This window comes from Carettochelys insculpta, chromosome 1 (genome assembly GCF_033958435.1).
Source record: "Carettochelys insculpta isolate YL-2023 chromosome 1, ASM3395843v1, whole genome shotgun sequence".
NCBI classification, from domain to species: domain Eukaryota; kingdom Metazoa; phylum Chordata; order Testudines; family Carettochelyidae; genus Carettochelys; species Carettochelys insculpta.
Genome location: NC_134137.1, coordinates 250980771 through 251006741, shown reverse-complemented (window position 1 = coordinate 251006741; position 25971 = coordinate 250980771). Strand labels below are relative to the sequence as shown.

At 47.2% G+C, this 25971-nt stretch overlaps 1 protein-coding gene across 1 annotated transcript in view; it reads right to left on the bottom strand.

The window, feature by feature from the left end:
* The window catches only part of LMNTD1 (lamin tail domain containing 1), a 278703-nt gene that overhangs the window by 15289 nt on the left and 237443 nt on the right, over positions 1–25971 (bottom strand). Inside the window, exons 8-13 of the mRNA XM_074998356.1 lie at positions 23759–23988; positions 20901–21114; positions 13988–14174; positions 12912–13034; positions 10063–10277; positions 8527–8699 (exon numbers count right to left, since the gene is read on the bottom strand). Coding sequence (XP_074854457.1) covers positions 8527–8699; positions 10063–10277; positions 12912–13034; positions 13988–14174; positions 20901–21114; positions 23759–23988 — 1142 coding nt within the window. The remainder of the gene's footprint in view (positions 1–8526; positions 8700–10062; positions 10278–12911; positions 13035–13987; positions 14175–20900; positions 21115–23758; positions 23989–25971) is intronic.

Below are 25971 nucleotides of genomic sequence, written 5' to 3'. Positions count from 1 at the left end.
ACTGAAATGGGACTCAGTGTAATTGCTTTAATGGCTGAATCCCTCCTGCCAGCCATTAAACCAAAAAGATGGATCTCCATTTCAGCAGGGCAAGGCCGGGATTGGGAGCCGGAGGAGGAGTCAGGCAGCAGCCACATGAGGCTCGAAGCCGCCCAGCCAGTGACCCATACCAAATCTAATGGAGACCCATGTTTGGGTCGGGACCCATAGATTGGGAATCCCTGAACTGGAACTTCCATAGGCAGCCCCACTGACTCCAAAAGTCACTGGGTCAGCTCCTGAAAGTAAGTTTTCCCTAAAGTGGGTGAAGGGTGGAGAATCAAGTCCTACGTATTTGTGATAAAAGGCAGAAGGGGAAAAATACTAGGAAATAAAAAATGGTCCTGTTTCACTGCATAAAGATGAGGAGTGCTGGCCAGGCCTGGCTCCTGCTTAGAGGAAATAGGTGCAAAATTCTCTCCCTTCCCTCCTGACCCCTCATTCTCCCATTGCCACTGAATGTTTAATTAGCATTTTTCAGCAGCCAGAGACAGGAAAAAATTCTGATCACCAAAACGTGTGTTATGTTTGGCTGAGACTCCAAAGTGCTTGCTTCAAAGTGTAAGCACACCCTGGCTATTTGTGAACCCACTGGAAAGTTCACAGCTTAATATTTTGATTCTGAACAAAACTCAGTCATACTAACAACAAAATAAAGACTCCATGTGGCACCTTTCTGAGGAACAAGGGAAAAATATTGAACTGTGTGATAAAATGGAAATACAAAGAAGGCCAATTTGGAACTTCTGAGCTGTCTCACTAGCTGCTTCTTCTACACGTGAGGCTGAAGGGTAAGAGAGGACATTTCAGTGCATCAAGTGTAGAGGCATATAATGAGGCAGACCAGCAATATAAGCAGGAATTACATTACTCCGTTCTCAGATAAAGTAAGATAGAGTTGAAGTGACAAAATCTGCAACTGATACAAAATTATTTAGGTGGATCAATGTTAGAGGAAGCAGTGAGGAACTTCAGAAGGCGGTAACAAAGCAGCAATGATGGCCGATGAAATTTGCGGCTGATAAATGAATGCTGCAAGGAATAACTACTTACTTACTGTGTTGTAATGAATCCTAACCACACAGCAACAATACGTGGAAGTCATTGTGGACAGCTCAATGAAACCTCTGTTCAATGTGCAGCGTCAGTCATGAAAGGAAAATGTTAGGCTGCACAAGAAATATGATATAATACGAAAACATTATAATGTCACAGAACAAATCCATGGTACACCCTCCCCTGCCATTCAGTGCTGCTACTATTATCTCAAAAATGCTGTAGTGAATATAGAAATAGTTCAAAACCTGGTGATAAAAATTGTTAACCATATAGAAAACATTTTGATGTGCAGAAAGACTGAAAAGACTGTTGAGTTTATAAAAGAGATGAGCAAGAGGAGACACAAAAGATTTAATGAATGATATATAAAAGGAAATTTGTCATTCCTTTTTATCCTTCTTCCAAAACAAGTACAAGCAGACATCAAGGATATGCTCAGCAACACATTTATAATAACTAAAAGACGTTTCCATACATTATTATTATTATTATTAAATTTCTAGTACTATAGCATTTAGTGACCATTGCTCTAGGCGTATTTCATATATACAGTAATGAGCCAGTCCCTGCTTCAAAGATCTTATGGATTATGTAACCCACTATTAGCCTGGAGAACCCATCGTTAAGATATCGAGACCAAAAGATTCACAGGATTTTTTAAAAGCACCAGATATTTATATGGATAACAAAATCCTCCAGCATTACATGGGCTACGTCTACACACGCACGCTACATCGAAGTAGCTAATTTCAAAGTAGCGACATCGAAATAGCCTATTTCGATGAATAGCGTCTACACGTCCTCCAGGGCCGGCAACATCGATGTTCAACTTCGACGTTGCGCAGCCCAACATCGAAATAGGTGCAGCGAGGGAACATCTACATGCCCAAGTAGCACACATCGAAATAGGGATGCCAGGCACAGCTGCAGACAGGGTCACCGGGCGGACTAGCGCTTCCGGGGCAACAGCTAGCCGCTCCCTTAAAGGGCCCCTCCCAGACACACACAGCCTGCACAGCACGTGGTCTGAGGAGCCATAGGCACACAGACCCCGGGTGCCGCAGTCATGGACCCCCAGCAGCAGCAGCAGCAGCAGCAGCAACCAGAGGTCCACCCAGCCCTCCCGGCAGGAGCAGGGCTTGCCCTGCTCTGTGCCATGCGGGAGGCAGCTGAGCACCTCCTTGCCCCAGAGGAGGAGATGCCCCCAGGGCAGCAGGGCTCAACCCCTACCCCTGCAGCACCCCACACCGCCCCCGCCTCACACGCCGGTGGCTGTGGAGCTACCCCACCAGCACCGACTGGTGGGAGTGGCTGGTGCTTGGGGAGTGGGACGATGACCGCTGGCTCAGGAACTTCAGGATGAGCCGGCAGACATTTCTGGAGCTGTGCCAGTGGCTCACCCCCGCACTCAGGCACCAAGACACCGCCATGCGGCGTGCCCTTACAGTGCAGAAACGGGTCGGCATCGCTGTCTGGAAGCTGGCCACTCCAGACAGCTACCGATCCGTGGGCCAGCAGTTTGGTGTCGGCAAGGCCACCGTCGGGGCTGTCTTCATGGAGGTAAGCGAACCCACAGGGGGAGGGCAGGGGAGGCCAGGGCAGGGGAGGGCAGGGCAGGGGAGGCGGGCCAGAGCAGGGGAGGGCAGGGCAGGGCAGGGGGGCCAGAGCAGGGGAGGGCAGGGCAGGGCAGGGGGGCCAGGGCAGGGCAGGGCAGGGCAGGGCAGGGGGGCCAGGGCAGGGGAGGGAAGGGCAGGGCAGGGGGGCCAGAGCAGGGGAGGGCAGGGCAGGGCAGGGGGGCCAGGGCAGGGCAGGGCCACTCATACCCTGCTCACCCCTCATTGGTGCTGTCCCATGTGCTTTCTCTGCAGGTTGTGCGTGCCATCAACGCCGTGCTCCTGCACAGGCTCATGAGGCTGGGGGACCCAGATGCCACTGTCGCCGCCTTTGCCACCCTGGGCTTCCCCAACTGCTTCGGGGCTCTGGATGGGACTCACATCCCCATCCGCGCCCCACATCACAGTGGAGGACGATACCTCAATCGCAAGGGCTACCATTCTGTCGTCCTCCAGGTCTTGGTGGACAGCCGGGGACGTTTCCAGGACATTTATGTGGGCTGGCCTGGCAGCACCCACGACGCCCGGGTTTTCCAGAACTCGGGCCTGTGCCGCTGGCTGGAGGCGGGGACCTACATCCCCCAGCGGGAGATCCCTCTGGGGGACACCACCATGCCCTTCTGCGTCATCGCAGATGCGGTATACCCCCTCCGGCCGTGGCTCATGCACCCGTACACGGGTCATCTCTCCGCTAGCCAGGAGCGCTTCAACCAGCGCCTGAACCATGCGCGCCAGGTGGTGGAGCGCTCATTTGGCCACCTGAAGGGACGCTGGAGATGTCTCCTGACCTGCCTGGATGCAGGCCCCAACAACATCCCCCAGATTGTGGGTGCCTGCTGCACCCTGCACAATTTGGTAGAGAGCAAGGGGGACACCTTTTTCCAGGGCTGGGCTGCGGAGGCCGGCAGGCCAGACATCCAGCCACCTGCTGCCCCCAGTCGGCAGGTGGACCCCGAGGGGACCCAGGTCCAGGAGGCCCTGCGGGCCCACTTTGATGAACAGGCCGCGGGGTGAGCTCTGCCCAGGCCCCCTACTGCCCGCCCCTTCCTCCACCACACTCCTGCCCCAACGCCTACACCATGGAGCACCCCACCGCACCCCCCTCCCACTTGTCCTGGACAAATGACAGCACGCACTTGTGGCTGAAATTAAACTTTTTTTTTTTCTTTCTGAACCTTTTTTTTGTAACTGTAAATAAATATTTGAACCAAAAACCAAAAACTATGTACAAACATGTTGAACAAAAGCAATATGTACAAAAATAAAACAATCCAAAGAAACAACTGTGTGCCATAAATAATAAAAAGAAAACCAGGGAGGATAAAGGGGAGAACTATTTACATGGGGGGGACGGGGCAAACTGGGGGCAGAAAAGAACAGGGTCCAACTATATACAAGGGGGGGTGCCACATCCCGGGCCTCTCGCCCCATCACACGGCACCGGGCGTTGGCGGCCGGGAGTCCCGCCGCGGTCGCAGCCTGGTCCGTGGCTGGGTGGGAGCGGGCTGGACCGGAAGGTACGGTGGCAGGCGAGTGTCAGGTGGCTCCAGGGGTCCCTCGGCACTCCGGCCCTCGCCGGTGGGTGGCGGGGCGACAGCGGGCGGGACGGCGACGGGCGGAGCAGCTGGTGGTGGGGCTGCAGGAGCGGGCAGGGCGGGCGATGTGGCGGCCGGCACGGCATGGGGGGCCAGGTAGTCCACCAAGCGGTTAAATGTCTCCATGTAGGCCCCCCATGCCTCCTGGTGCCAGGCCAGCGCCCGCTTCTGCAGCTGCAGGTGCTGCTCTGCGACCTCCAGCTGCCGACGGTGGATGGCCAGCAGCTGGGGGTCCGTCGCCGTCGGCTGCTGGTGGCGCGGGGTCCGCCGTCTAGCCCGCCGTGGGGCCGGTCGGTCCTCGGCCGAGGGGCTGGCCTGGAGCGATGGTCCCGGAGGGCTCTCCAGGACGACTGACGCCTCGCCGGCGCTCTCTTCCGGTCCTTCTGATGGTGCAGGTGCAGGACACAGGGGGGGAAGAAGAATGGAGACAGACGTTAGTGTGGGCCCCGAGCCATGGCCTTTGTCCCCCCAGCCCTGTGCTGCAGGTTCCCCATCCCCGTCCCCGGGAGATGCTGCTGTGATGGATGGGGTTCAGGGGTCCCCCTGCCCTGCACCCCGTCCCCTGGTGGGAGCGACTCTCACTTCACCCCCCAGGGTCTGACAGCAGGAGAGGTTTCTTAGGCCACAGATGCCCAGTTTCTCCCAGGAGTGACAGCACCAGCTGTCGGAAGAGACAGTCCTTCCAACCCATCCTGGGGAGAAGACCCCAAGGGGTGCCCCTCTGGGATGCAGCTTTCCCCCTCCTCAGGCTGGCTGCCTTCCAGCTCTCCCTTCCCCTAGCCTCTACCTGTGGGCCCCACCCTCGCCCCCCAAGTCCAAGCCAGCTCGGCTCCTCCCTCCTGTTGGTTCAGGGCAGAGGTGTCACCTGCCAGCTGTAGCCCCAGGATCCTCCTTTGCCCCGGGAGCTATTTGGCTCTGGTGGCTCATATGTAGCCTGAGTCTCCCTTTGGCACTCCCCCCACTCCATCACATGCTGCTGCTGCGGGGTGTCCCACCCCCTCCTCCCGGGGGCCCCTCGAGGTTCCGCTCCCCCCTGGCCCGGGGATGGGGCATGGCACTTTCATGCAGGGTGGGGCGGGGCAGGGGCTGATGCAGTGCTGTGAGGGCCATGGCCCTGGTGTCCTTGGGGCCATGGCCATGTGAGCATGTGGGGGGCCCTGGACACATATCTCTTACCCCCGCCCCTCAAGCCCAGGGGTGTCCACCAGAGGGGGGTACCTACCTGTCGGTCCGCTCCCACGGTCCAGAGATCCCCGGGGGGCAGAGGCCCTGCAGCTGCTCCAGGATGGCAGGAGGAGGATCTGCAGCCCGGATTCTGCGGAGGAGGAGCCCCCCTCCTCCTCCTCCTCCTCCTCCTCCTGCCGCGATGTCCCGGGGGTGGCCTCCGGGGGGGGCCCCCGGGGTGCGGGGCTTGCCTCCAGGGCGGACTCCGTCTGCAGGGCCTGCTGGGGCTCGTCGGCCGAGGTGTCAAGGGTGGCCAGAGGGGAGGAGGTGTGCCGGGGGCCCAGGATGTCCCTGAGCTCCCTGTAAAAGGGGCAAGTGACGGGGGCGGCCCCAGATCGGCTGGCCGCATCCCGGGCCCGGGAGTAACCCTGCCGCAGCTCCTTGACCTTACTCCTGACGTGGTCAGGAGTGCGGGCAGGGTGACCCCGGGCAGCCAGGCCCTCAGCCAGCCGAGCGAACGCATCCGCATTCCGCCTCTTGTTCCCCATTACCTGGAGCACCTCCTCCTCGCTCCAGAGCCCCAGCAGGTCCCGCAGCTCAGCCTCCGTCCAGGAGGGGCCCCGCTGCCACTTGCCAGCCTGGCTGCCCTGGCTCCCCTTGGGGGGGGTCCCCTGGGGGCGCTGGGGGGGCTGCCGGACAGCCATCGCAGCTGTGTGGGGGGCTGAGGGTGGTGCAGGCTGGCTGCGTGTGCAGGCTGCAGCCTGCACATTCCCTCAGCTTCCTGCACAGGAAGGGAGGGGGAGGGGACCTTTAAGGGGCCGCTCCAAGCGGTCACCAGTGAGCTGAGGGGCTGGAGAGAGCGTCTCTCAACCCCCCAGCTGATGGCTGCCATGGAGGACCCGGCAATTTCGACGTTGTGGGACGCGGATTGTCTACACGTGCCCTACTTCGACGTTGAACGTCGAAGTAGGGCGCTATTCCGATCCCCTCATGAGGTTAGCGACTTCGACGTCTCTCCGCCTAACGTCGAAGTTAACTTCGAAATTAGTGCCGCTACTTCGAAGTAGCGTGCACGTGTAGACGCAGCTATGGACTGTAAGCTCTTTGGAGCAGGGACCACAGCATAATTGCACAATGAGTTTTAAAATCTCCAGTGAAACTTTCACCACTGTCACTGGGAGAAAAATCAAATGGAGAGAGGAATCTCTGAGCTGCAATTTATTTGCAAATTTGACTCCATTAACCAAGGATTAAACAGAGACTGGGAGTGGCTCGCAGCTTATAAAAGCAGCTTCTCTGCCCTGGGTGTTAATATCTCCCCATTACACTCTGACAATGGCTCATATCCCCCTGTCTGATCTGACTTGTTTTTTCCTCTTTTGATATGTACTATTGATAATGGGCCATTTCCACCTTGCTGAATAGACCTTGTCAGCTCTGGCCCTCCCTTTTACTGGAACCCCATTCTTTAAATACCCCTCTGAAACCATCCCCCCCACACTCATGCATCTGATGAAGCAGGTCTTTGCCCATGAAAGCTTATGCTCCAAAATATCTGTTAGTCTATAAGGTGCCGCAAGACTTCTTGTTGTTCTCGAAACTACAGACTAACACGGCTACCTCTCTGATACTTGTCGCTGGGAGAGTATATCACAGATTATTAGAGCTCAGTGGTAAGAAACATTCAACCTAAATATTCCTGTACTTAGTTTGAACCTATTCCTCTCACTTATGTTATCTGGGATCATGTCAGACACTTCTCCCTCACAGATGTTTTAATCTTTCTGAGCATTTGACAGTCCCTTGGTTGTCAAATGTATTTATTTCTGTGGGTGATAGGACAAGTTTCTGCATATTACTGAATTATACATCTATACATGTAATCATCTTGCTGTATTAATTTTATGTATCAGTGTGGGCCATGAAGTGTATGTAATTTCATGGGGGAAACTAACCACTCTCCCCCCAGGAATTAAAGACAATAGGAGGAGGAAGAGCAATTAGGGAAATTCACTCATGGCGCAACAGCTCTAAAGAGGAACCACCACTTGGACAGACTTGCATACTGATTCGGACTAGATTCCCTAGAAAACAGCAGAGAGAAACTGCCTTCCAATCCAGCAAACGGACAGGACGTTCTTTCCAAGACAGACCCCAAAACTTCCTGGGAAGGGCTGAAAGGATTTGACCTATTCATGAGGTTTCTTGTTCTAAGCCAAGCTAGTTATAAACTCATAACAAGAGAAAAATCCCTGACAGGGATTTGAAGGACAGTTTCCTCCCAGAGCCCTTGCTGGAGTTAACAGTGATCTCTAGAAAACTTATTAGCATATATTCTTGCTTAGAAAGACCTGTGTGGTAACTTAATTGTGGGCCATTATGCTCTTTGTAGCCACCGAGGAGAAGGAAAAGCAATCATGATGACGAGCTGGGCTACTGACAGGGTAGACAGGAAACTATAGAGCCTGGTAAAACACCAGTCAGAAGAGGGAGAGTGAGAAGAGGGCATCTTCGCTTAAAATATTTGGAGGCTGGGGAATTGGAGGCATAAGAGTCAATGCCCTTGCTGGACTACAGAGGGGGAAATACAGAAGCAGCTGCCCTGAACTGTGAATTTCTTAATCTTTCCATGTAAATCAATCTCTTCATATTCCTATTTACTTTGGTGTGCTCCTCTGAAATCTTTCCTGTTTATCCACACCTTTATGGGATTGATGCTCCAGAGTTAAACGCAGAATTCTCACCAATACCTTATTAACAATCATAGTTATGATAAGAATCTCTCTCTTTCCCTGAATCTCAGTATTACGATTTATTTTCTAAAAGGAGTCAATGCTCACAGCAAAGAACTCTCACAAGCAACAAGAACAAACTCACACAACACTTATTTTCAAATCCAATACATGCAAGGAGTATGTGACATGAGTGACAATATGTATGTGTTACTAGTGAAGAACTACTGATCTTTTTCTTCCAACAAACGTCAATATATTTCTGCCCATTGAAAACATTATCTTGCATATTGAACCTTCTATAATAGCTGCTCTCTAACTCACCTGGTGGTGGGTCAGGTTTTACTGACTGGCACCTGGACTGCCTGCACAGACTGCTGCCATCGTTGCCCATGGTTAATGGTCTGGGCAGAGAAAAGTGAGGGTGTGTGGATGAGCCTGGACTTCGGCACCAAGAATTCTGTGTAGGGAAGAGAGTTGCTGGGACCTTTTTTTCTCTGTAAACAGAAATACAAAATGATTTAATTCTGTATATTGGATATATCTCAAAGTATACATGTATAGTACACATATATTTTACATAACTTGCATTATAGGTGAGTTAGCTGTAGCACCACCTATATTAAGACTTTGTAAAACTTTATTATTATCCCCAATTTATGACTGCTTATAATTTCACCAAACTTTAGCCCTTTGTGATCAAATTTGCTTTGCTTCCTCTCTGCTTCAGGTTGAATTTATGTAGAAATTTAAGCAAAACCTGTTCAACCATTTCCAAGAACAAGGTTAGTGAATGCTCGGCAGCTTAACCAATGTTAAACGTCTTTGAACTGTCTTTTGAACAGCTCTAGCTGCAACTTGGAGCAGAAGGTTGAAATTTAGCAAAGGAATAGCCCTTGTGGCAGAGAGGGGCCTATTACTGTCCTAATTAAAAATCTGACAGGATTGGCCAAAATATAAGACACTGAAAACTGGCACATGTGCAACAGAGCACAGCTATTCCCCATCCTTTGAGCTGTAAACGATTTCAAGGGTATGGCAGATGTTCCCATTCTTCAGTGAGCATGATGCATGGATCCAATAATGAAAGCTCTGCCAGCACAGACGAAAATTGCCTATTCTGTTTTCCCCCTTCAAAATAGCCGAGGGCCTAGATTAAGGTGAACTGAGCTAGCATAGGAAACTATGGCCATGTCTAAATTGCTCGCTTCTGTCAGGAGCCCAGAGGTCTCCCAACAGATATCTGCCACTTTGGGAGCGTTCTGTTGACATCCCAGTCATCCTTGTCCCATGAGGAAGAAGGGATGTCTTGGCAGAGGGGGTTTTCCTGACATTTGGCCCAGTGTGGATGGGCCAATTGCTGGGAAAACCTCTCCTGTTGGCAGGAGATATGCTAATGTGTTGCACAATTTTTAGATCGTTTGCCAACAGTTCTTGACAATGTAGACATAGCTTATGAGTCTTAGGCCCACCTTTTCACAAATGAGTGTAAATAACTTTATGACCATCACAATCTTTTAAACTAAGCTCTTTGAGGCAGGGACGGTGTCTTTTCTCTCTGGATGTTGCTTGGTGCACTTTTGGGTCCTCGTTTAGTGACTAATATATAATAAAGCCAGGTTTTCTTGCAAAACTCCCATTATTTCATTGACTGAAATTGTCCTCTTGCACAGAACCTAACGTAAAGTTTTGTTCTGCTCTTCTACAAAGGTATTGCTCAGTTCTTATTTTATTCTGCTCATTTTTACCCAATCCAGGTACCTTTCTTTACAAGATGCTCGTTTAAAAACTTCACTTCCACAGCTGGCCAGGAATATTGCTATATATCATAATGATGGAGTACAGTTAATGGATGGCTACCTTTTAATAAAAACTGGTCCTTTCTCTTCTGTTTGACTTTGGACAGTCCCTTCCAGTTCTGTAACAAATATCACAGATTCTGGTTTCTTTTTCCCTCTGTCTCTTTGCATTTTTGTTGGTATAGTTGGCTTCTTGGTGCTGTTAAGGTTTTCATCATTTTGATCTTCCCAGTCCTGCTTTCTGTTCGAACAAATAGGTGTGTACCAAGCAACAGCCTTAAGAAAAAAAGCACATCTCATTTAGAGTACATCTTAACTATAGGGAAGAATGATCCCACCATGGTCAATCTTCAACAAGTTGATTTAGCATGCCTAGTAGGGTGTGCTAAATTGATTTGTAGGGTGCCTGCATTGGTGCTGGTACTCCTGCCCCTTGTTAGGAGTAAAGGAAATTGATGGGAGCGAACACTTCCATTGACCTCCCTTAGCAGAGATGGAGTGGAAGCCCGCATTAAGGTATGTTGAATCCAGCTTCTTAATTAATTAATGTGACTGGAAGTGTGTACCTTAATTTGACCCACCTCTCTAGTGTAAACCTGCCCTTCGTTACTTCATTTAACCATCAAGTTTATTGTTTCTGGTACATAAGGAATAGTGTGTGTTTGTTGGGGGGCAGGGAAGTGTGTCAGAGGGAGGAGGTACTGGTGACTAGGCATGGGAGGTAAAGAGTCTAAGATTTCTCAACTGACTATAATTCAAAGGTGTGACCCAGAAAATAATGGCAAGGCATCAAATCACAGTCATTGCATTTAATCTTTTAAAATCCATTTTCAGTTCTGAAAATTACAGGGGGGCTTCATAATGTAACACCATTCTCAGTTCAACTGCTTGACTTACATTAAACAGACACATTGATATTTCCAGTGCAATGGCAAGTTTGGTCAAACTAAAGAAGAGGTGAGGGAAAAATAATATGCAGAATTGAATAAAAAAGCCCTCTTTGTATGAAATAAATTATGTTAATGCTGTGTAAGAGAGACTGGCTAGTTTCAATGGTCTGAGGAAACTGATTTCCAAGATCGCTGGTTCAAATTTGGCTCAGTCTACAAATGGCTAAAAAAATCATTGCCAGTAGATTACTTTTAGGCAAGAGCTGCACAGCAAAGAAAAGTCTGTGGCTGGCCTGTGCCAGCTTACTTGGGCTAGGGCTGCAGGCTGTTTCATTACTGTGCAGACTTCTGGGTGTGGGCTGGAGCCGGGGTTCTAGAACCCTGTGGGTTGGAAGGGTCCCAGAGCCCAGGCTCCAGCCTGAGCCCAGTCAAGGAAACAGAGCTGATGAGAGACTTCAGCAGGCCCTAAGTGAAGCTGGCTCCAGCGCTCACAGAAGGGGTGGGGCCTCAGATGAAAGTGGGAGGGCTGGGGATATCCTCTCCTATGCAGCCTTAGTGCTGCCAGGGCTGCAGGTGTGTGCCGCTCGGGAGTGGGGTGGGAGGGTTGGCAGCAATTTAAAGGGCCTGGTGGATGGAGGCCCTTTTAAATTGACAGGCCCTAGGGCTGCTGCCCTCTTCCCACTGCACCATTGGTGGCTCTGCCCAGAAGTCCACACAGCAATGAAACAGCCCCGCAGTTCAAGCCCCACCAGCCTGAGTTAGCTAGCATGGACCAGCTTCAGGTGTCACTTTGCTGCATAGAGGTACCCTAAGACAAAATGAATCTGGTCTCAGTCTTATTTCTAAGTGGACAATATTGTTGGCAGTTGCTAGAGAGTTTGCCCCACAACTGAACAGACATGGATAACTGAACTTCTCACCCTTATGGTGGGCTCCCCAGGTCAAGGAAGAAGCACACTGGCAAGGAGACTGGAAGAAAACTTGCATTGCTAGGGCCTATGTGTGACAGGATTCCTACGGTGCAGCACTGGGCTGTAGGACCACTGAGTCCCCTTAATGCTGTAGCATGGGCTATCTCTCAGACTGCTTTGAAAATTACAAGCAGTAAACCCCTCTAGGCCCTGTTATGACTCAGCACAGCATGTGAAGCCTCACACCCAGCTAGATGGGATGAATGCTTCAAGAGCCACTGATCAATCACTCAGAGGCCGTGTCTACACTAGCCCCAAACTTCAAAATGGCCATGGAAATGGCCATTTCGAAGTTTACTAATGAAGCACTGAAATACATATTCAGCGCTTCATTAGCATGCGGGCGGACGCGGCACTTCAAAATTGACGCGCCTCACCGCCGCGCAGCTCGTCCCGATGGGGCTCCTTTTCGAAAGGACCCCGCCTACTTCGAAGTCCCCTTATTCCCATGAGCAGATGGGAATAAGGGGACTTCGAAGTAGGTGGGGTCCTTTCAAAAAGGAGCCCTGTGGGGACGAAACGCGCGGCGGCGAGGCACGTCAATTTCGAAGTGCCGCGGCCGCCCGCATGCTAATGAAGCGCTGAATATGCATTTCAGCGCTTCATTAGTAAACTTCGAAATGGCCATTTGCGTGGCCATTTCGAAGTTTGGGGCTAGAGTAGACACGGCCTATAAGTAATAAGCAAAAAAAAAAAAAAAGGTCAGGGTTAGTTACCAACAAATAAAATATAAGCACAGAGACTGTCAAGGCATGGAACGGGTGACACTGGAGTAAAAGCCTTTTTCCAGCCCCACTTGCAAAGTCCAAGTATTCAGTGCTACCTATTCGATACACCCAGAACATTTGGTTTAAGCTTCAGGATGACATATACTAGTACCCCTGCTTGTGGACATTTTCTTGGGTTATTTGCTTGATGATACACTGTATGACATTGCTACTCTTTGCAATTATCCTTACATCCAGTCGTCCTTTAAGGAAGATGAGTAGAAAAATTTAGCAATTATATTAATTACTTGACAGATAGTTGATAAGAATCAGAACACTCACTTGACCATTGGGTTCACAAAGAATGGTAGTGCACAAAGGGCCTGTTTTAAACCTATTTTGCTCCTTCCAAAGGAAATCTGATGGAGATTTATTAGGAAGTACTTCAGCATCTGCTGACCACACCTGCAACAATCCAAAGGAAGCAATCAGATACAGAGAGGATGAACCTTGGATGTTTATGAAATGTGTAGGCTCAGTAAGAACCAGCAGCTTTCTCCCTCTCAGTGCTGTTATCCATGAAATCTAAGCTATGAGGACTGCATTTCAAGATCTGCAGCAATGGCTTGGTTGTGGTTACTGTCATCAAGAGCTGCTCTAGTGAACTAACAGATAAATATGAGAGCATAGTTTTCAGGCAAAATTTGTGGGAGGTTGCTGAGGATCAGATGAATAGGTGGTTTGTTTGTTTTTCGTTTATTTTGGGTATGTTAACAATAGGCTTTACAATCCCAATCCATGTTCAATTCAGAAGCCTACCAGTACAGGAATAGCCCATTCCAATTGGGCAACAGTAATTTTTTTCTCCTTAGTTTTACAAATAGATTCATTTACCCCAGTATTTGTTGCCTTGATCAGAATTGTAGTAGCAACAGGAAACTTGATGAAAAAAATTGTGTAAAACTATGCTAATTTACTTTTGCAAGCAGCATTTCTAAAGGACGAGCCTTCAGGTCCAAGGTTTCTGTTCAGACCAAAGTCTACTGAAAATGATGTTATAGTATGGAGAGAAGCAATGCTTAGAGTGGAGAGTGAGAAACAGGGAAAATTCTTCATGATATCAGGTCAGATTCTTCAAACTTCCTTCAGAATTTTGAAAGCTGGGCTCTTTAATTTACCACATTTAGGTACCTAAATAAAAGTGCACTGATTCTTTAAGATGCTGAGCTCTTGCAGCACCTGTTGAATTCAGTGAGATTTGTGGTTGCTCAGACTTCTGAAAATATGATTTATGAGCTGGACCTCAAGCATTTAGGTTTGAAATTTTGACCAACAGATGAGGAGAAGGTGATTTACAGAAGGTAAATTCTAAGCTATCCTCTTTGAGTTCATTTGGCATATTACTCTTCTGTACTCACAGTTATAACAGAATTAGCCTTCATTCTGATCCTTGGTGGGAATCTGAATACAGCTACTGGATGGCCGTTGACATTTTCCTGAAGTGTATACTCCCCAATGCTCTCCTCTTTGTCAGGGGAACAGTTAGTGATTTTCACAAAATGACCATCTGAATGAACTTCTACAATTTTTAAGTTGCCAATAGCACTAAAAAATAAAAGTAGAATCAAGGGTTTAAAAGCATTCCGCAAATGAAATACACATGCCTTTAACAATAACAACCTGGCCTGAATGTCTGCATAATGAACATACTCTATGAGCTTGTCTACACTTGCTCCCAGCTTCAACGGGGGCATGTTAATCAGGATGATGGGAGAATACTAATGAAATGCTGCAGTGAATACGCAGCACTTCATTAGGCTAATTCTCCCCCATGGCAACTTCGAAACATCCACTTCAAAGTGCTGGCATGTGTGTAGTCACAAGCACTTCGAAGTGCCTGTGCTACTTTGAAGTGCCTTTACTTCCCAGAAATTTTGGGGAATAAAGGCACTTGGAAGTGCCTGTGGCTACAGGCATGTCGGCACTTCAGAGTTTGACACTTCAAAGTTGCCGCAGGGGAGAATTAGCCTAATGAAGTGCTGTGTATTCACTGCAGCACTTCATTAGTAATCTCCCATCACCCTGATTAACATGCCCCCTTCGAAGTTGGGGGCAAGTGTAGACCCAGCTTATTCAGACCATTTACAACAATAATAATATGCACTTTAAATAGTCACTTTAATTGGAACACTCAGTGTGTTTTCCATATATTAATGCATTCTATCTCATGTATTCTGGGGCCCACATTATAATTTGCTATTTGTATGTTCTAAGTGCATATAGGTTAACATTTTTAAAGTTGATTACATATGCTGTACATTAAAATTCATGGGAGTTGTGTGGCTAAATGCCTTTGTGAGATTTGAAAATCTCAGTTACTGACTTCATCTACGTATTTTCTCCTTCCTCTCCTTCCTCCTTTCTTGATTTGCACTTGTAACTCATTTTTATTTTCCCTCGTGCATGAAAGGGAAAATGTGTTATTAACCAGTCTCCAAGAGACACTACCTTAAAACATTGAGACCTACTCTCTCTTCTGTTTCAGAAATGTAGCAAACAAGGGTCTGTGATTTATATGCAGAAAGTAGGGGAACTCTTCATGTGAACGGAACATTCCATGTTTAGCAAGCAGTGGAAAACAGATTTATCTCTGGACCATTCCTCTTCTAAGCAGCTCACAGTCAAGAGAGTGCTTTTTAAAACACAGCATGGGACTAAGGCTACAGCTACACTATGATATATATTTGATTTTTTATTAAATTTAATTTTATAACACTGGGGCTATGTCTACACTAGCCCCCCCTTTCAAAAGGGGGATGCTAATGAGACACTTGGGATATGCTAATGAGGTGCTGCAACGAATATGCAGCACCTCATTAGCATAATGGAAGCTGTGGCACTTCAAAAGTGCCACTTTCAATTGCACACGGCTTGTCTACGTGGGGTCCTTTTCAAAAGGACCCTGCATACTTTGAAATCCCCTTATTCCTATTTGGTTATAGGAATAAGGGGATTTCAAAGTGGGCAGAGTCCTTTTCAAAAGGACCCATGTAGACAAGCTGCCCTTGATGAAAAGCGGCACTTTCGAAGTGCCGTGGCTGCCATTATGCTAATGAAGCACTGCATATTAATTGCAGCTCCTCACTAGCATATCCCAAAGTGTCTCATTCGCAATGCCCTTTTGAAAGGGGGGGCTAGTGTAGACATAGCCAGTGTTTTATAAATTTAATTTTGAGTATCCTCACCTCCCCACAAAGCCAATTTAGTACTGCCACACTGACTCATCAAACTTCGACTGCTGCAGCAGTGCATTGTGGGAACCTGTCCAACAGTTCCCTCAGCCCCATAGCATTCTGGGTTTTTTGTGCTGATGCAGTATGGGAAAAAATGCCCCACAAGTGCATGTGGGTGTGTGATGTCATCTTCTCACATTACATTGCCCTCATTCCCCTCCCGTGGAAAGCAAACGGCCATTTTTTCAGGACAGAAGGAAAAGTAGGGACTCGCAGGCAAAAGAAAACCAAACAGCTTGGCTTCAGAAGGCGAATGAAACATGTAAACTGGTTGCTCAGCTGCTTCCCCACCCCATAGAAAGAACTACCCCTTTGCCCTCCACCTGATACCACTCCTGCCTGGCCGGAATGGTATGACTTTTACATTATGAGCCAAGCAGTGTGCCAGGCAGGGGACTGTCTTACCACCTGGGATCACCCAGGTGACTGTGCCATCTCAGCTGGCCCCTCAGCCACTTTTCCCCACCTTGAAACCACCCCTGCTCATCCAGAATGGTTTGACTTGTACGTGATCACCCTGGGTGAAAATATTGCAGAAACAGATTACAGTTTGTGATACCCGCCCCCACCCCCGTTCTAAGAGGGGATAGGATTGAGGGGACAGTTGTGAGGGTCCCTTCAAGGGCTTCCTCCAGCAGGGGGCCAGACCCGAATGCCAATGACTGTGGGAGACACCCCACCACCCAGTGCTGGATATCACAAGCTGTTACTGTTAACTAGGGCTACTCTATCTCCCTGTCCCAAATATGATGCAGGAAGATATGGGGGGAGGGGCAGCTCCTCCTGTCTGCACGAAGCCCTGTGGAGCTGGCATTTCCCCCGCACCAGCCCTGGGGAAGTGGCAGCCACAGGAGCTCCCAGTCCAGAGCCCCGGGAAAGCAGCAGCAGCCAAAGGAGCTCCCAGCCCGGATGCCCAGGGAAGCAGAAGCCATGAGAGCTCCTAGCCTGGAGCCCTGGGAAAGCAGCGGCCGTGGGTGTTCCCCCTCCAGAGCCCTGGGGAGGTGGCAGCCATGGGAGCTTCCCACGCTGAGCCCTGGGGAAGCGGCGGCTGTGGGAGCTCCCAGCCCTGGAGCCCCAGCCCCCAAGGGCCTAAATATGGGACAATCTGTCCCTTTTAAAAAAGTAAGTAGGGACACCTTTTTGGTTTCCCAAATATGGGACCGTCCCACCAAACACAAGATGGTTGGTCACCGTACTGTTAGTGAGACTTCCTCCCGGCAACAGGCAGCCCCCGAAATTTTTGCTGCTGGCAGTACATAGATTTTCCCCTGGTGACTGGTGGGTCCCTGAAATCTTTGCCATAGGGAGGAAACTTTCCCCTGGTGACAGGAAGGCACTGAAAATCTTTCCAACCTTTGGAGCCTTCACTGTGCTCAAGCCAGGACATGGTGCTGTCTCGCAGCATGGTTTCCACTGTACCTCAGGCATGTGGTTTTATTGGGTCAGGTGCTAGCCATGTGATATGGTTGGGCAGAGGATAGACCCTGATTGCCTGGCACCTGGGGGGAGGGCTGCCCCTGTACAATGGGAACCACAGAAAAGAAGCTTCTCAGTCTCTCACACACATGACCCCCACAGCCGAGCTGCCACATGGTGCAGTGGGGCGGGGGCTGGTGCCAGCACTGGAAAAAAATCTTAGACTCTCCTGTGCAGGGAAGAAGCCACCACCCATGTAAGGGCTACTTTTACCATGGATAGATGTGATCACAGTGCTGATAATAAAGACATGAATTGAAAAGGGGCCCAGGTGCCCACTTTGATCTCCTGGGTTTCCTGGTGCCGAGTTCAAATTCAAAGTTGGCGCTATGCTGACTCACTTTGTGGGTGTAATAATATCGTCCTTAACTCTCCCTAAAATCGACCTAATGGCATTCGCAGTGAAGACAGTTACATTGTAAAAATCAACCTAACTGCCTTAAAATTGACTTTGTGATGTTGTGTAAACATAGCATAATAATGCTCATTACTGATCTGATCAGAGAAGTTGTGAAAAAAGTCAGAGGATATGAGGAATCCTCCAACTGTCCATGCAACACCCCCTGTGAGTTAGTTAATTGTTTAGCCCCTGTAGTAAAGTCTTGTCTGTGTCTCCTGTCTGAGTAATGTCTTTACAAACCTTCTGTTTTGCTGAGAAGTCTAATATGTACGTGTTTGTGCCTGTATTCAGGCCTGGGTCTACAGCACAGATGGACCCTGGGGCTGCCTAAGTTGACAAAATAATAACTGATGAGTGAGAAAAAAAAAACCCACACCTCTTTCTCACCCACTCATGGTAAGTCTCAATTTCAACTCTTACCTTGCCTGATATATTGTAAGTCAGCAATAATTGCAAGTGTAGCATTAGTATCTTGGCATTTTCACATACCCCGTAGCAAATGAATTTACAACTAATTCAAAATTATGAAATTGATTAAAATAGTTTATCAAAAACCACAAAGTTTTACTACATGTGTCACTATTACTGACATGTGGCTGCATAAAAAATGCAGCTAACTGGAAATACAGTAAGGTCTCAGAGTATGCAAGGGTTCTGTTCCACCACCCTCGCGTAAACCCGGATTTTGCGTAAATTGGGGTCCGGCTTTTTCCCCGGCAGAACACGTTCTGCAGCCAGGGAAGCAGAAGAAAGGTAAGTCCTGGGCTGGGGGGCAGTTGAGGAGGGTTAAGCCTGGCAGTGGGTTGGGGCTGTGGAAGGTGGGGGGGGACAAGGGTGGGGTGGGTTAGGGCTGCAGGAGGGAGAGGGGTGGAGTTACGCTGGAGCTGTGTGCGGGGTGGTGAGTCAGACCCCTTCGCGGGAGGTGAGCCAGGATGCAGCTGGAGGTTGAACCAGAGTCAGAGCCAGACACAGGTAGTGAGATTGCGGGGAGGTGAACTGGATACAATACAAGGAAATTCATCACGAAGAAGGTAATCTCTTATCTTGCAGCATTTAGCTAGAGTTATCCTCCTTATGACCAGCCAAACACTAGGGCACACTTCAAGATTTGGAAATGGCTCTAGAATTCTGGACACAATTTCAGTTTTATAACTGGCCTTCAGAAGTATCTTTATAGCTATCTGAATACGGTCATGTCCTGATTTACATACGTCTTACAGAAACTCAAGCAGTAAATGTGGGGATCTATAAAGACTCTATTTGCAAGACAAATTTCTATGCAATTGACAGCACTGTCAGATCAATGAGGAAGGGAAAGGAGCAGGTAACGTAGATTTGGAACCAAGTGAGATTTTTTTTTTCAATGGAACTGGAAGGGACCTCAGGGGGCGATCAAGTCCAATCCCCAGGCCTCTTGGCAGGACCAAGCACCATTCCCCACCTTCTTTTTGTTGTATTATCTTCTCAAAGTGTTACTTTCTGTTGTCCTGGGTGTATGTCCTGTCCCATGAACTGGCTGCAAGACTGTAAACAAATATATTGATAAAACACACGGAGGGATCATGCACGTGTGCTGGTGGGGAGTCTCCTACATGTATGGTTTCAGGTTCCTTCTTATGGAACATGTTCACTTATGGTTTGGAAGAGGAAGGAAAACAGCTGGTTAATAAAAATGCAGATAATGCTCAGTTGGGTGGAGATGAGTGATAGGAGGAGGAAACCAGGCAATACAGAGAAATAGCGCAAAGGGGGAAAATAATCCAAAGCATAATATGCAACGGCATGGAAAAGCCTGGAAAGAAATAGTGCTGAAAGGCTAGAATAAGGGTAGTCATGAGTCTGCAGTGGGGACACCAAGGACAGGGGAGGCTGTTCCACTTGTGCCTGCATATGCAAATTAGGGAGGAGGAAGGTAACAAAGTCTCTTCAGACAGTTCTGCAGAGGAACCACCTGCAATGCTGACCTCGAGTCTCCTTGCATGTACACTAGCATAACTGCATGGACTAGAAAGAAGTGGCTGCTGATTTATGTTGGTGTAAATGAGACTGGATTCAGGCTCCCTGTGTTCATTGCTGGGCACTTAGTTAAAAGAAAAACATTGATATTTTGGAAGAAACTCCAGAAGGACTCCAAAAAAAACTGATCCTGGAGCTGGTGGGATTGATTTCTGAAAAAGATTAAGATTTGACTACAGGCAGTTCAGGCAGTGAATCACCAGGGAGACATGGTAATAGAGCAGATATGTTTTAGGGCTGGGAAGTTTAAGGAAGCAAAAGAATTATTTAGGTTGGTTCAAGGGCGTTCCATTAAAAGCCACTGGATGACACTAAAAAGGGAAAAATGAGGCTGAGCATCAGGAAAGAAGCTTCCTAATATTAAAAGATATCTAGGCCTTAAACATGAGCTGTACTAGAAAAACCACTAGAAAATATACAGCATGGGACAATTCACACAACACAGGTATGGGATGCATTGGATGTAGTGGAGCAGATCCTCAAATGGCATCACTTCTCCTAACTCCGTGGTAGCTAATAGAGCTGTGACAATTTACACCAACTGAAGATCTGGCCCAACAGATCTTTCCCATCTCTAATGTCTAGGATTCTAGTGTTTAGCGTAAGGTCTGGTTCTTACACCAGCCAGGGTTCAGAACAGAAGGTCAGGAGAGAAGATACCAGACCATCAGGAGCTCTGGTGTTCCAGCAATCAGGGCCCAGGGAAGGAGCCTCCTATTTGAGCTGGTCTTCAAGGAGTCTGAATTTTAGCTGACACCAGTAAACCCTGGGTGGATGATTGGAATGCAGTGACTTCTAGGAGCCCTGCAGATATGGTTTCAAAACCTACAGGATATGCTGTCCAGGGTGCACTCCACCTCTGAGGCAGCTCTCTGTGCAGGACTGAAGGACCTCTATACTTTTGGTGACTTTTGCTAAGCAGACCTTCAAGCTTTAGACATTCTCCCGTACCTTATGGAGAATTGCTTGGCTTTTCACCATATGCTGGTTAAATCTTACTCAGTGGATATACTGCAGAAGTCTGTAATGGCGCAGCATCTCTCTGCCCTTCAGAAGTGCCCTGAAGGAAAGTTCCCCATAAAAACACCATTATAAAGTCCTACTGCATAAACAAAAGACATCTTAGCTGATGGCTGAACACTGCACCTGTTTCTGCCTGCAGAAGAGTTGTAGTCTTCAGTAGCTGAAGGTGTCCTTCCCTGTGTCTCCAAAGGTCCGGGGTGTTGGACACTCTTCTCTGAGTCAGTAAACAATGAGCTGAAATAGTCCTGACCTTGTCCTAATGTATTTGTGTCAAGTTTGAGGGAACTAGAGCTAGGATGGGAACACTGGGGTGACTCAGCATTAGTGCTTCCCTGATCTGTAGAACAAGCAAGAGAGACAGTGAGTAATGTAAATGGTACAAAACAACAAAATAAAAAAAGAAGCCAATGATTTCCATCTTTTATTTCTGCAATAAAAATAATTACATAATCTCATTTCCTTCCCCCTTAAGCTGTTAATGTAAAACACTGTTCAATGAGCCTCTCTCAGGAAGCTTTAAACCTATGCTATAAAATGGAACACAGCTGGCTAAGTGTATATTTTGTTAGTGACGTGTTGATTTATTACCTTGGCAGAATTACCTTGGATAGCTAAAATACAGTAAATTATGGCACTAGCAGAATTGTCATTCTGCAATTTCAGTGCTGCTGTAAGGCACAGCATCAGCAGCGATCTGGTTCTGAACATACTGAGTCCCTCTACAGCTTAGAGAGTGACTGTGACAGTTTCTCTCCTCCTCTTTGGATGCTACTTTGGTTACGTGTGGAGCAGACCCAAAAAAGTGTCCATGTTGCACTCCCACTCTCACTGAGACTTAGGGACCCGGGGTGGGGAGAAGTGAACATTGGTGGTGAACCGCTCTCTCCCAGAGGGATTCCCATCTGCCACCGAAGCCTCACCAAAAAGCAGCATCCCCTGGGTTCTTGTCAGTCCTTGTGACTCAGTGCTACTTTTCAGACCTCCCTGAATCCTGGAGCCCAAAGAGATGGGTTGGGGGTGTGCTGTCAGGTGGACTATCCCTATGCAGATCCTGTCAAGTGTGGAGCTGTCTGAACTCTCATTGGTTTTCATGGGGGTTAAAGTTTTATATTACCTGACAGGACCTGTACTCATGTGACCCATCCCTTAAATGGCTAAAACACAAATCCTTGATCTTGCAAAAATGCTGTTGGAAAGAGTAATACTGTTGCAGGAATTAGCTTTACCATTGTAGAAAGAATGTTGGCTTCAATCAGGCATGCTGATTTACTGTGTCCAATGGGATTTGCTGTTTGTAAATCAAAGACACTTCAGCTTCTATTTTTTCCATCTGACAGTGCATTATACCAAAGCAGTGACACGTGGCAGGCCCCTATTTCAATGTCTTGTTTGTAGTGCCCTCCCTTGAGCCTGGCTGTGGTAGAGTTCAGCTGAACCGGCAGTTCCAATCATTGGGCAATGCAAGAGTCTCCTCATCTTGGCAAGTGAAGAATTAGTTGGGGCCAAATGTAGTAACATAGGCGTAATCAGGAGGGTAAAAGCTACAGCACAGTGGCCTATACAGAAAGCCATGGCAGGTGTGCAGCTTAAATGAGTGTGAATTTTGCAGAGGATGAGTCTAATGAGGAGGCACAAAGGAATGGTGTTCAGGGGTTTGTTGGAGAAGAAAAGGGGCACAGGCCAAAGAGCTCCATAATCAGCAAGTTAGAAGAGTTGTTGGGCTCAGCTGCTCTGTGTTTGCTAGAGACTATGTCAGACCAAATATTCAGAGTGCCAGCAGCATGGGCAGCAGCAGAATGAGCCGACTGTTTTGAAACTGGTGTGGACTGCTGCGTTAATAAGTCAGTTTGTTTCTTGGATCACATTGGTGGTGGCTTTTTCTGTGCTACTCAGTACTCTGGAGGAAAGGCTGGGGACTTAAAAAGGGCCTAAGGGAATTAAATTTTAAATTGGGAAATTATTTTTTATTTAATTGTTTTTATTGCTTTTTATATTATTTTTATAATATCAAATAGTTTGAATTGTCACACCAACTCAAACTGATTCATTTCATGCCAGTTTGACACTAATCTACATCTGCCTAAACTGATTGAATCCTTGAATCCTGCCTAAACTGATTGAATTTAGGACTGTCAAAATGTTTCAATGAAAATCAAACATCTTAAAATTTACAGAATTTGTTATTGCACGAAGAATTTCAGTATTTCAACGTTTTGTTCCAATTTAGGCTTAAAACTATGTGCAAAATATCAGAATTTCCCACTGGATAGAAATTCCAGTTTTTGACCAGCTTGAGTTAGAACTGAATTCAAAGAGCTACGCTATTTCTCCATACTCAACAGGACTTACAATTCCCTTAACATGACTATAACATGGCTTGTTCTAGTCAACATAGGCAAAACCATAGAGTGTGATAACATGACTGGGAATAACTGTGTTGTACCTGTATTCCAACTGTAGTGCACAGAGAGACTCTGTCACAATAAACACCAGTGTGCCCATGACTAACCTGTCTGCTCCAAACAAACCATAGCTTCCCGAATGAAACTTTTCAAGGCAATAGCACAATTCTCTTATAGTGAGTAGTGTTCTAACCCAGCTTGTTCTAATGTATACAGGCAAAATGACACCACATAATAACATAAGCCACAAGCATTTTGTAATTTGGCTGGAACTGTACTGGAATGGCAAGGAGAAAAGTGACCCAAGCTCAGACAAAATTGTAATACTCTCCATAAGTTTAAGATGTCACCAGCCATCACAATAATAATAATAATAATAATAATAATAATAATAACCAACAGCTGATTAATCCCACCTAGAGGCCGGGATAAGAGGCTGTTTAGTTAGAAGGTTCAAAGAGATGCTGTGGGTACAGGGAAATTACCCCAGTCATGAGGCACAGTTGAAAAACTGAGCATAAGCAGTGCTGCAAAGGTTTCTCCTGTATATGAGTTCCAGAAGAGTTTTTGAGGGCTTACCTAAAACTCTCTTTGGTGGAATCTGATTTGCTTCAGTGGATTTGGTCAGTCTGGGTTCTACTGCAATTCCACTTGTCAAAGAAGCAGCAGAAGGAAGCTGAAATGACTGTGACGAGAGTATGTGATCTGAAGGCTGGGGTGATGCATCATCTAACATGGAATCTGAGGTAACAAGGGAGTGGTCTGAGTATGACAGATCCTGGGCCAGATGGAAATGTGTTGCCTCCATTCTGTATTAAAAACAGTGAAATTATATTCATTTATAGTGGGACCCTGGAAAATGCATTTAATACTCGAGGACAATGTATATAATTGTACCACTTCATTTATTCCACAGGTCTGGGTCTGATGTAAATTAGAACTGAATCTGGGATAGGTAAAAGAACACTCAATATCACCCAGTAGAATAACATCCAATCTGTCCCTCCTTTTGCGATGATTGTTACTAGATAACTATTGTTGCAATTATTAATTGACTGTCATTGTCCTCCTTAATATTGCACAAAGTATCCAAAACATCCACAAAGCACTTCCAGGCCACGATGGTCATACATCTGAAATATGCAGTACAGGTTGAGCCTCTCTAATCTGGAACACTCTTGTCCGGCAACATCCATAATCCAGCATGATTTTAGTTAGCTGGATGACCACTTTTCATGGGTGTGCCAAGCTTCCCACAGTCCATTAAAGTTTGTTTACAGCCACCAGTCCTAAAGGCTGGTGTAAGACGCACACCCCTTTTGCGCAGCCTGGGCATGAACTTTGCCTCTCTGAGACACAGTCTCCCTGAGGCTCTTCCTGAAGCAGTGCTACTGAGGTAGGGCTGTCCTATCCCACTTACAATACCACCTTGATGTGTTAACATATAGCACAGCAACACACAGCAAGGATGTGCCAGTATTCGCTCTTATGCACCTCCCCCCAAAAAAATCAGTTTCAAGACAGTGGGCAAAATTCTTTTCTCCTATTTGGCAAGTGTAAATCCAGAGTAACTCCACTGACAGTCATGGGGGTGACATCAGATTTACACCAGTGTAACAGACAACAGAAGTTGTCCAAGTAGCTATAGGAACCACATGACATTCCAACCCAGGGAAGTTTAAAAACAAATATCTCTTATTTGAAATCTTACAGTAGGGCGGCATCTGTTGAAAAACTATACAGGAACTAAAGAAGTATTTGTGTATAACTGGCCCAGTGAAAACCCTTTTGTTCATGTCAGCCCCATTAAGGCTGATGTGATGTGACTGGAGCTTCCAGGATACAGTTTCAGAAAAGGGGTTGCCTTCCCTAAAAGGAAAAGCATCTGGGTTTCATTTGGCTGGAAAATGATACATTTGCTCAAGCCATTCGTTTTACAAACATGATATACACACACACAAAAAACGGAAAAGTTTCAAAGTGAAATTAATTATCTAATATCCATAGTGCCATAAATCCAAAGTAATTCCAATAACTTCAGTCAGGTTACTGAGGGGCTTGCACAGGTACAACAGGGACCAAAATCTGGCCCAGAATGCTCCCAGAAAACTTGCTCAAAAGACTGATGACCCTTAATATTCTGCTAGTTAGTAAAAACAGCCTGGGTAGCAGTTAACACCACCCACAGGGCTGCAGCATTCCAATATTACACTTAGAACCACATAATGGAACCCTTTGTCCAGACAAAGCTCCTCTGGTCTTAATACAGGATTAAGCGGGAGGATATTAAAATATCCATCATGCCTCGTCAGCACTTGAGATGTAGAATATGCTGACTGACTATACTAAAGCATACACTAAATAAACAAGCAGCATGTTGGAACCAAACCAATCTGTCAGTATTACAGAAGGCAGCCAAGATGTGGTGGTATTTGAAAATTTTCATTACACCTCACAAAAGAAGAACGTTATTGAGGAAACACCTGCAGCATGAAGTTTTCTTAACTAGAAATGAAGGGGGAAATTGAGGCAACAGCAAGGCCTAAAGTCAGAATGGGTAAGCCTTGCTATAGGACTTAATAAACTCACTTGATCTGTCCAGCCTGGATGTTTGGAAATGTTCAGGACCAGATGCAAGTCTGTTTCACAGGCTCATGTGTACTTTTGAAATGAAAATGTGCCAAAGGTAATCAAAAGTAGGTTGTAGCCAAAATGGAGATCCTCTAAAGTATGAGGATTAGGCAAAATATAAGTGATTCTATAGAAATAATAATGAAACATTAATCAAGGGG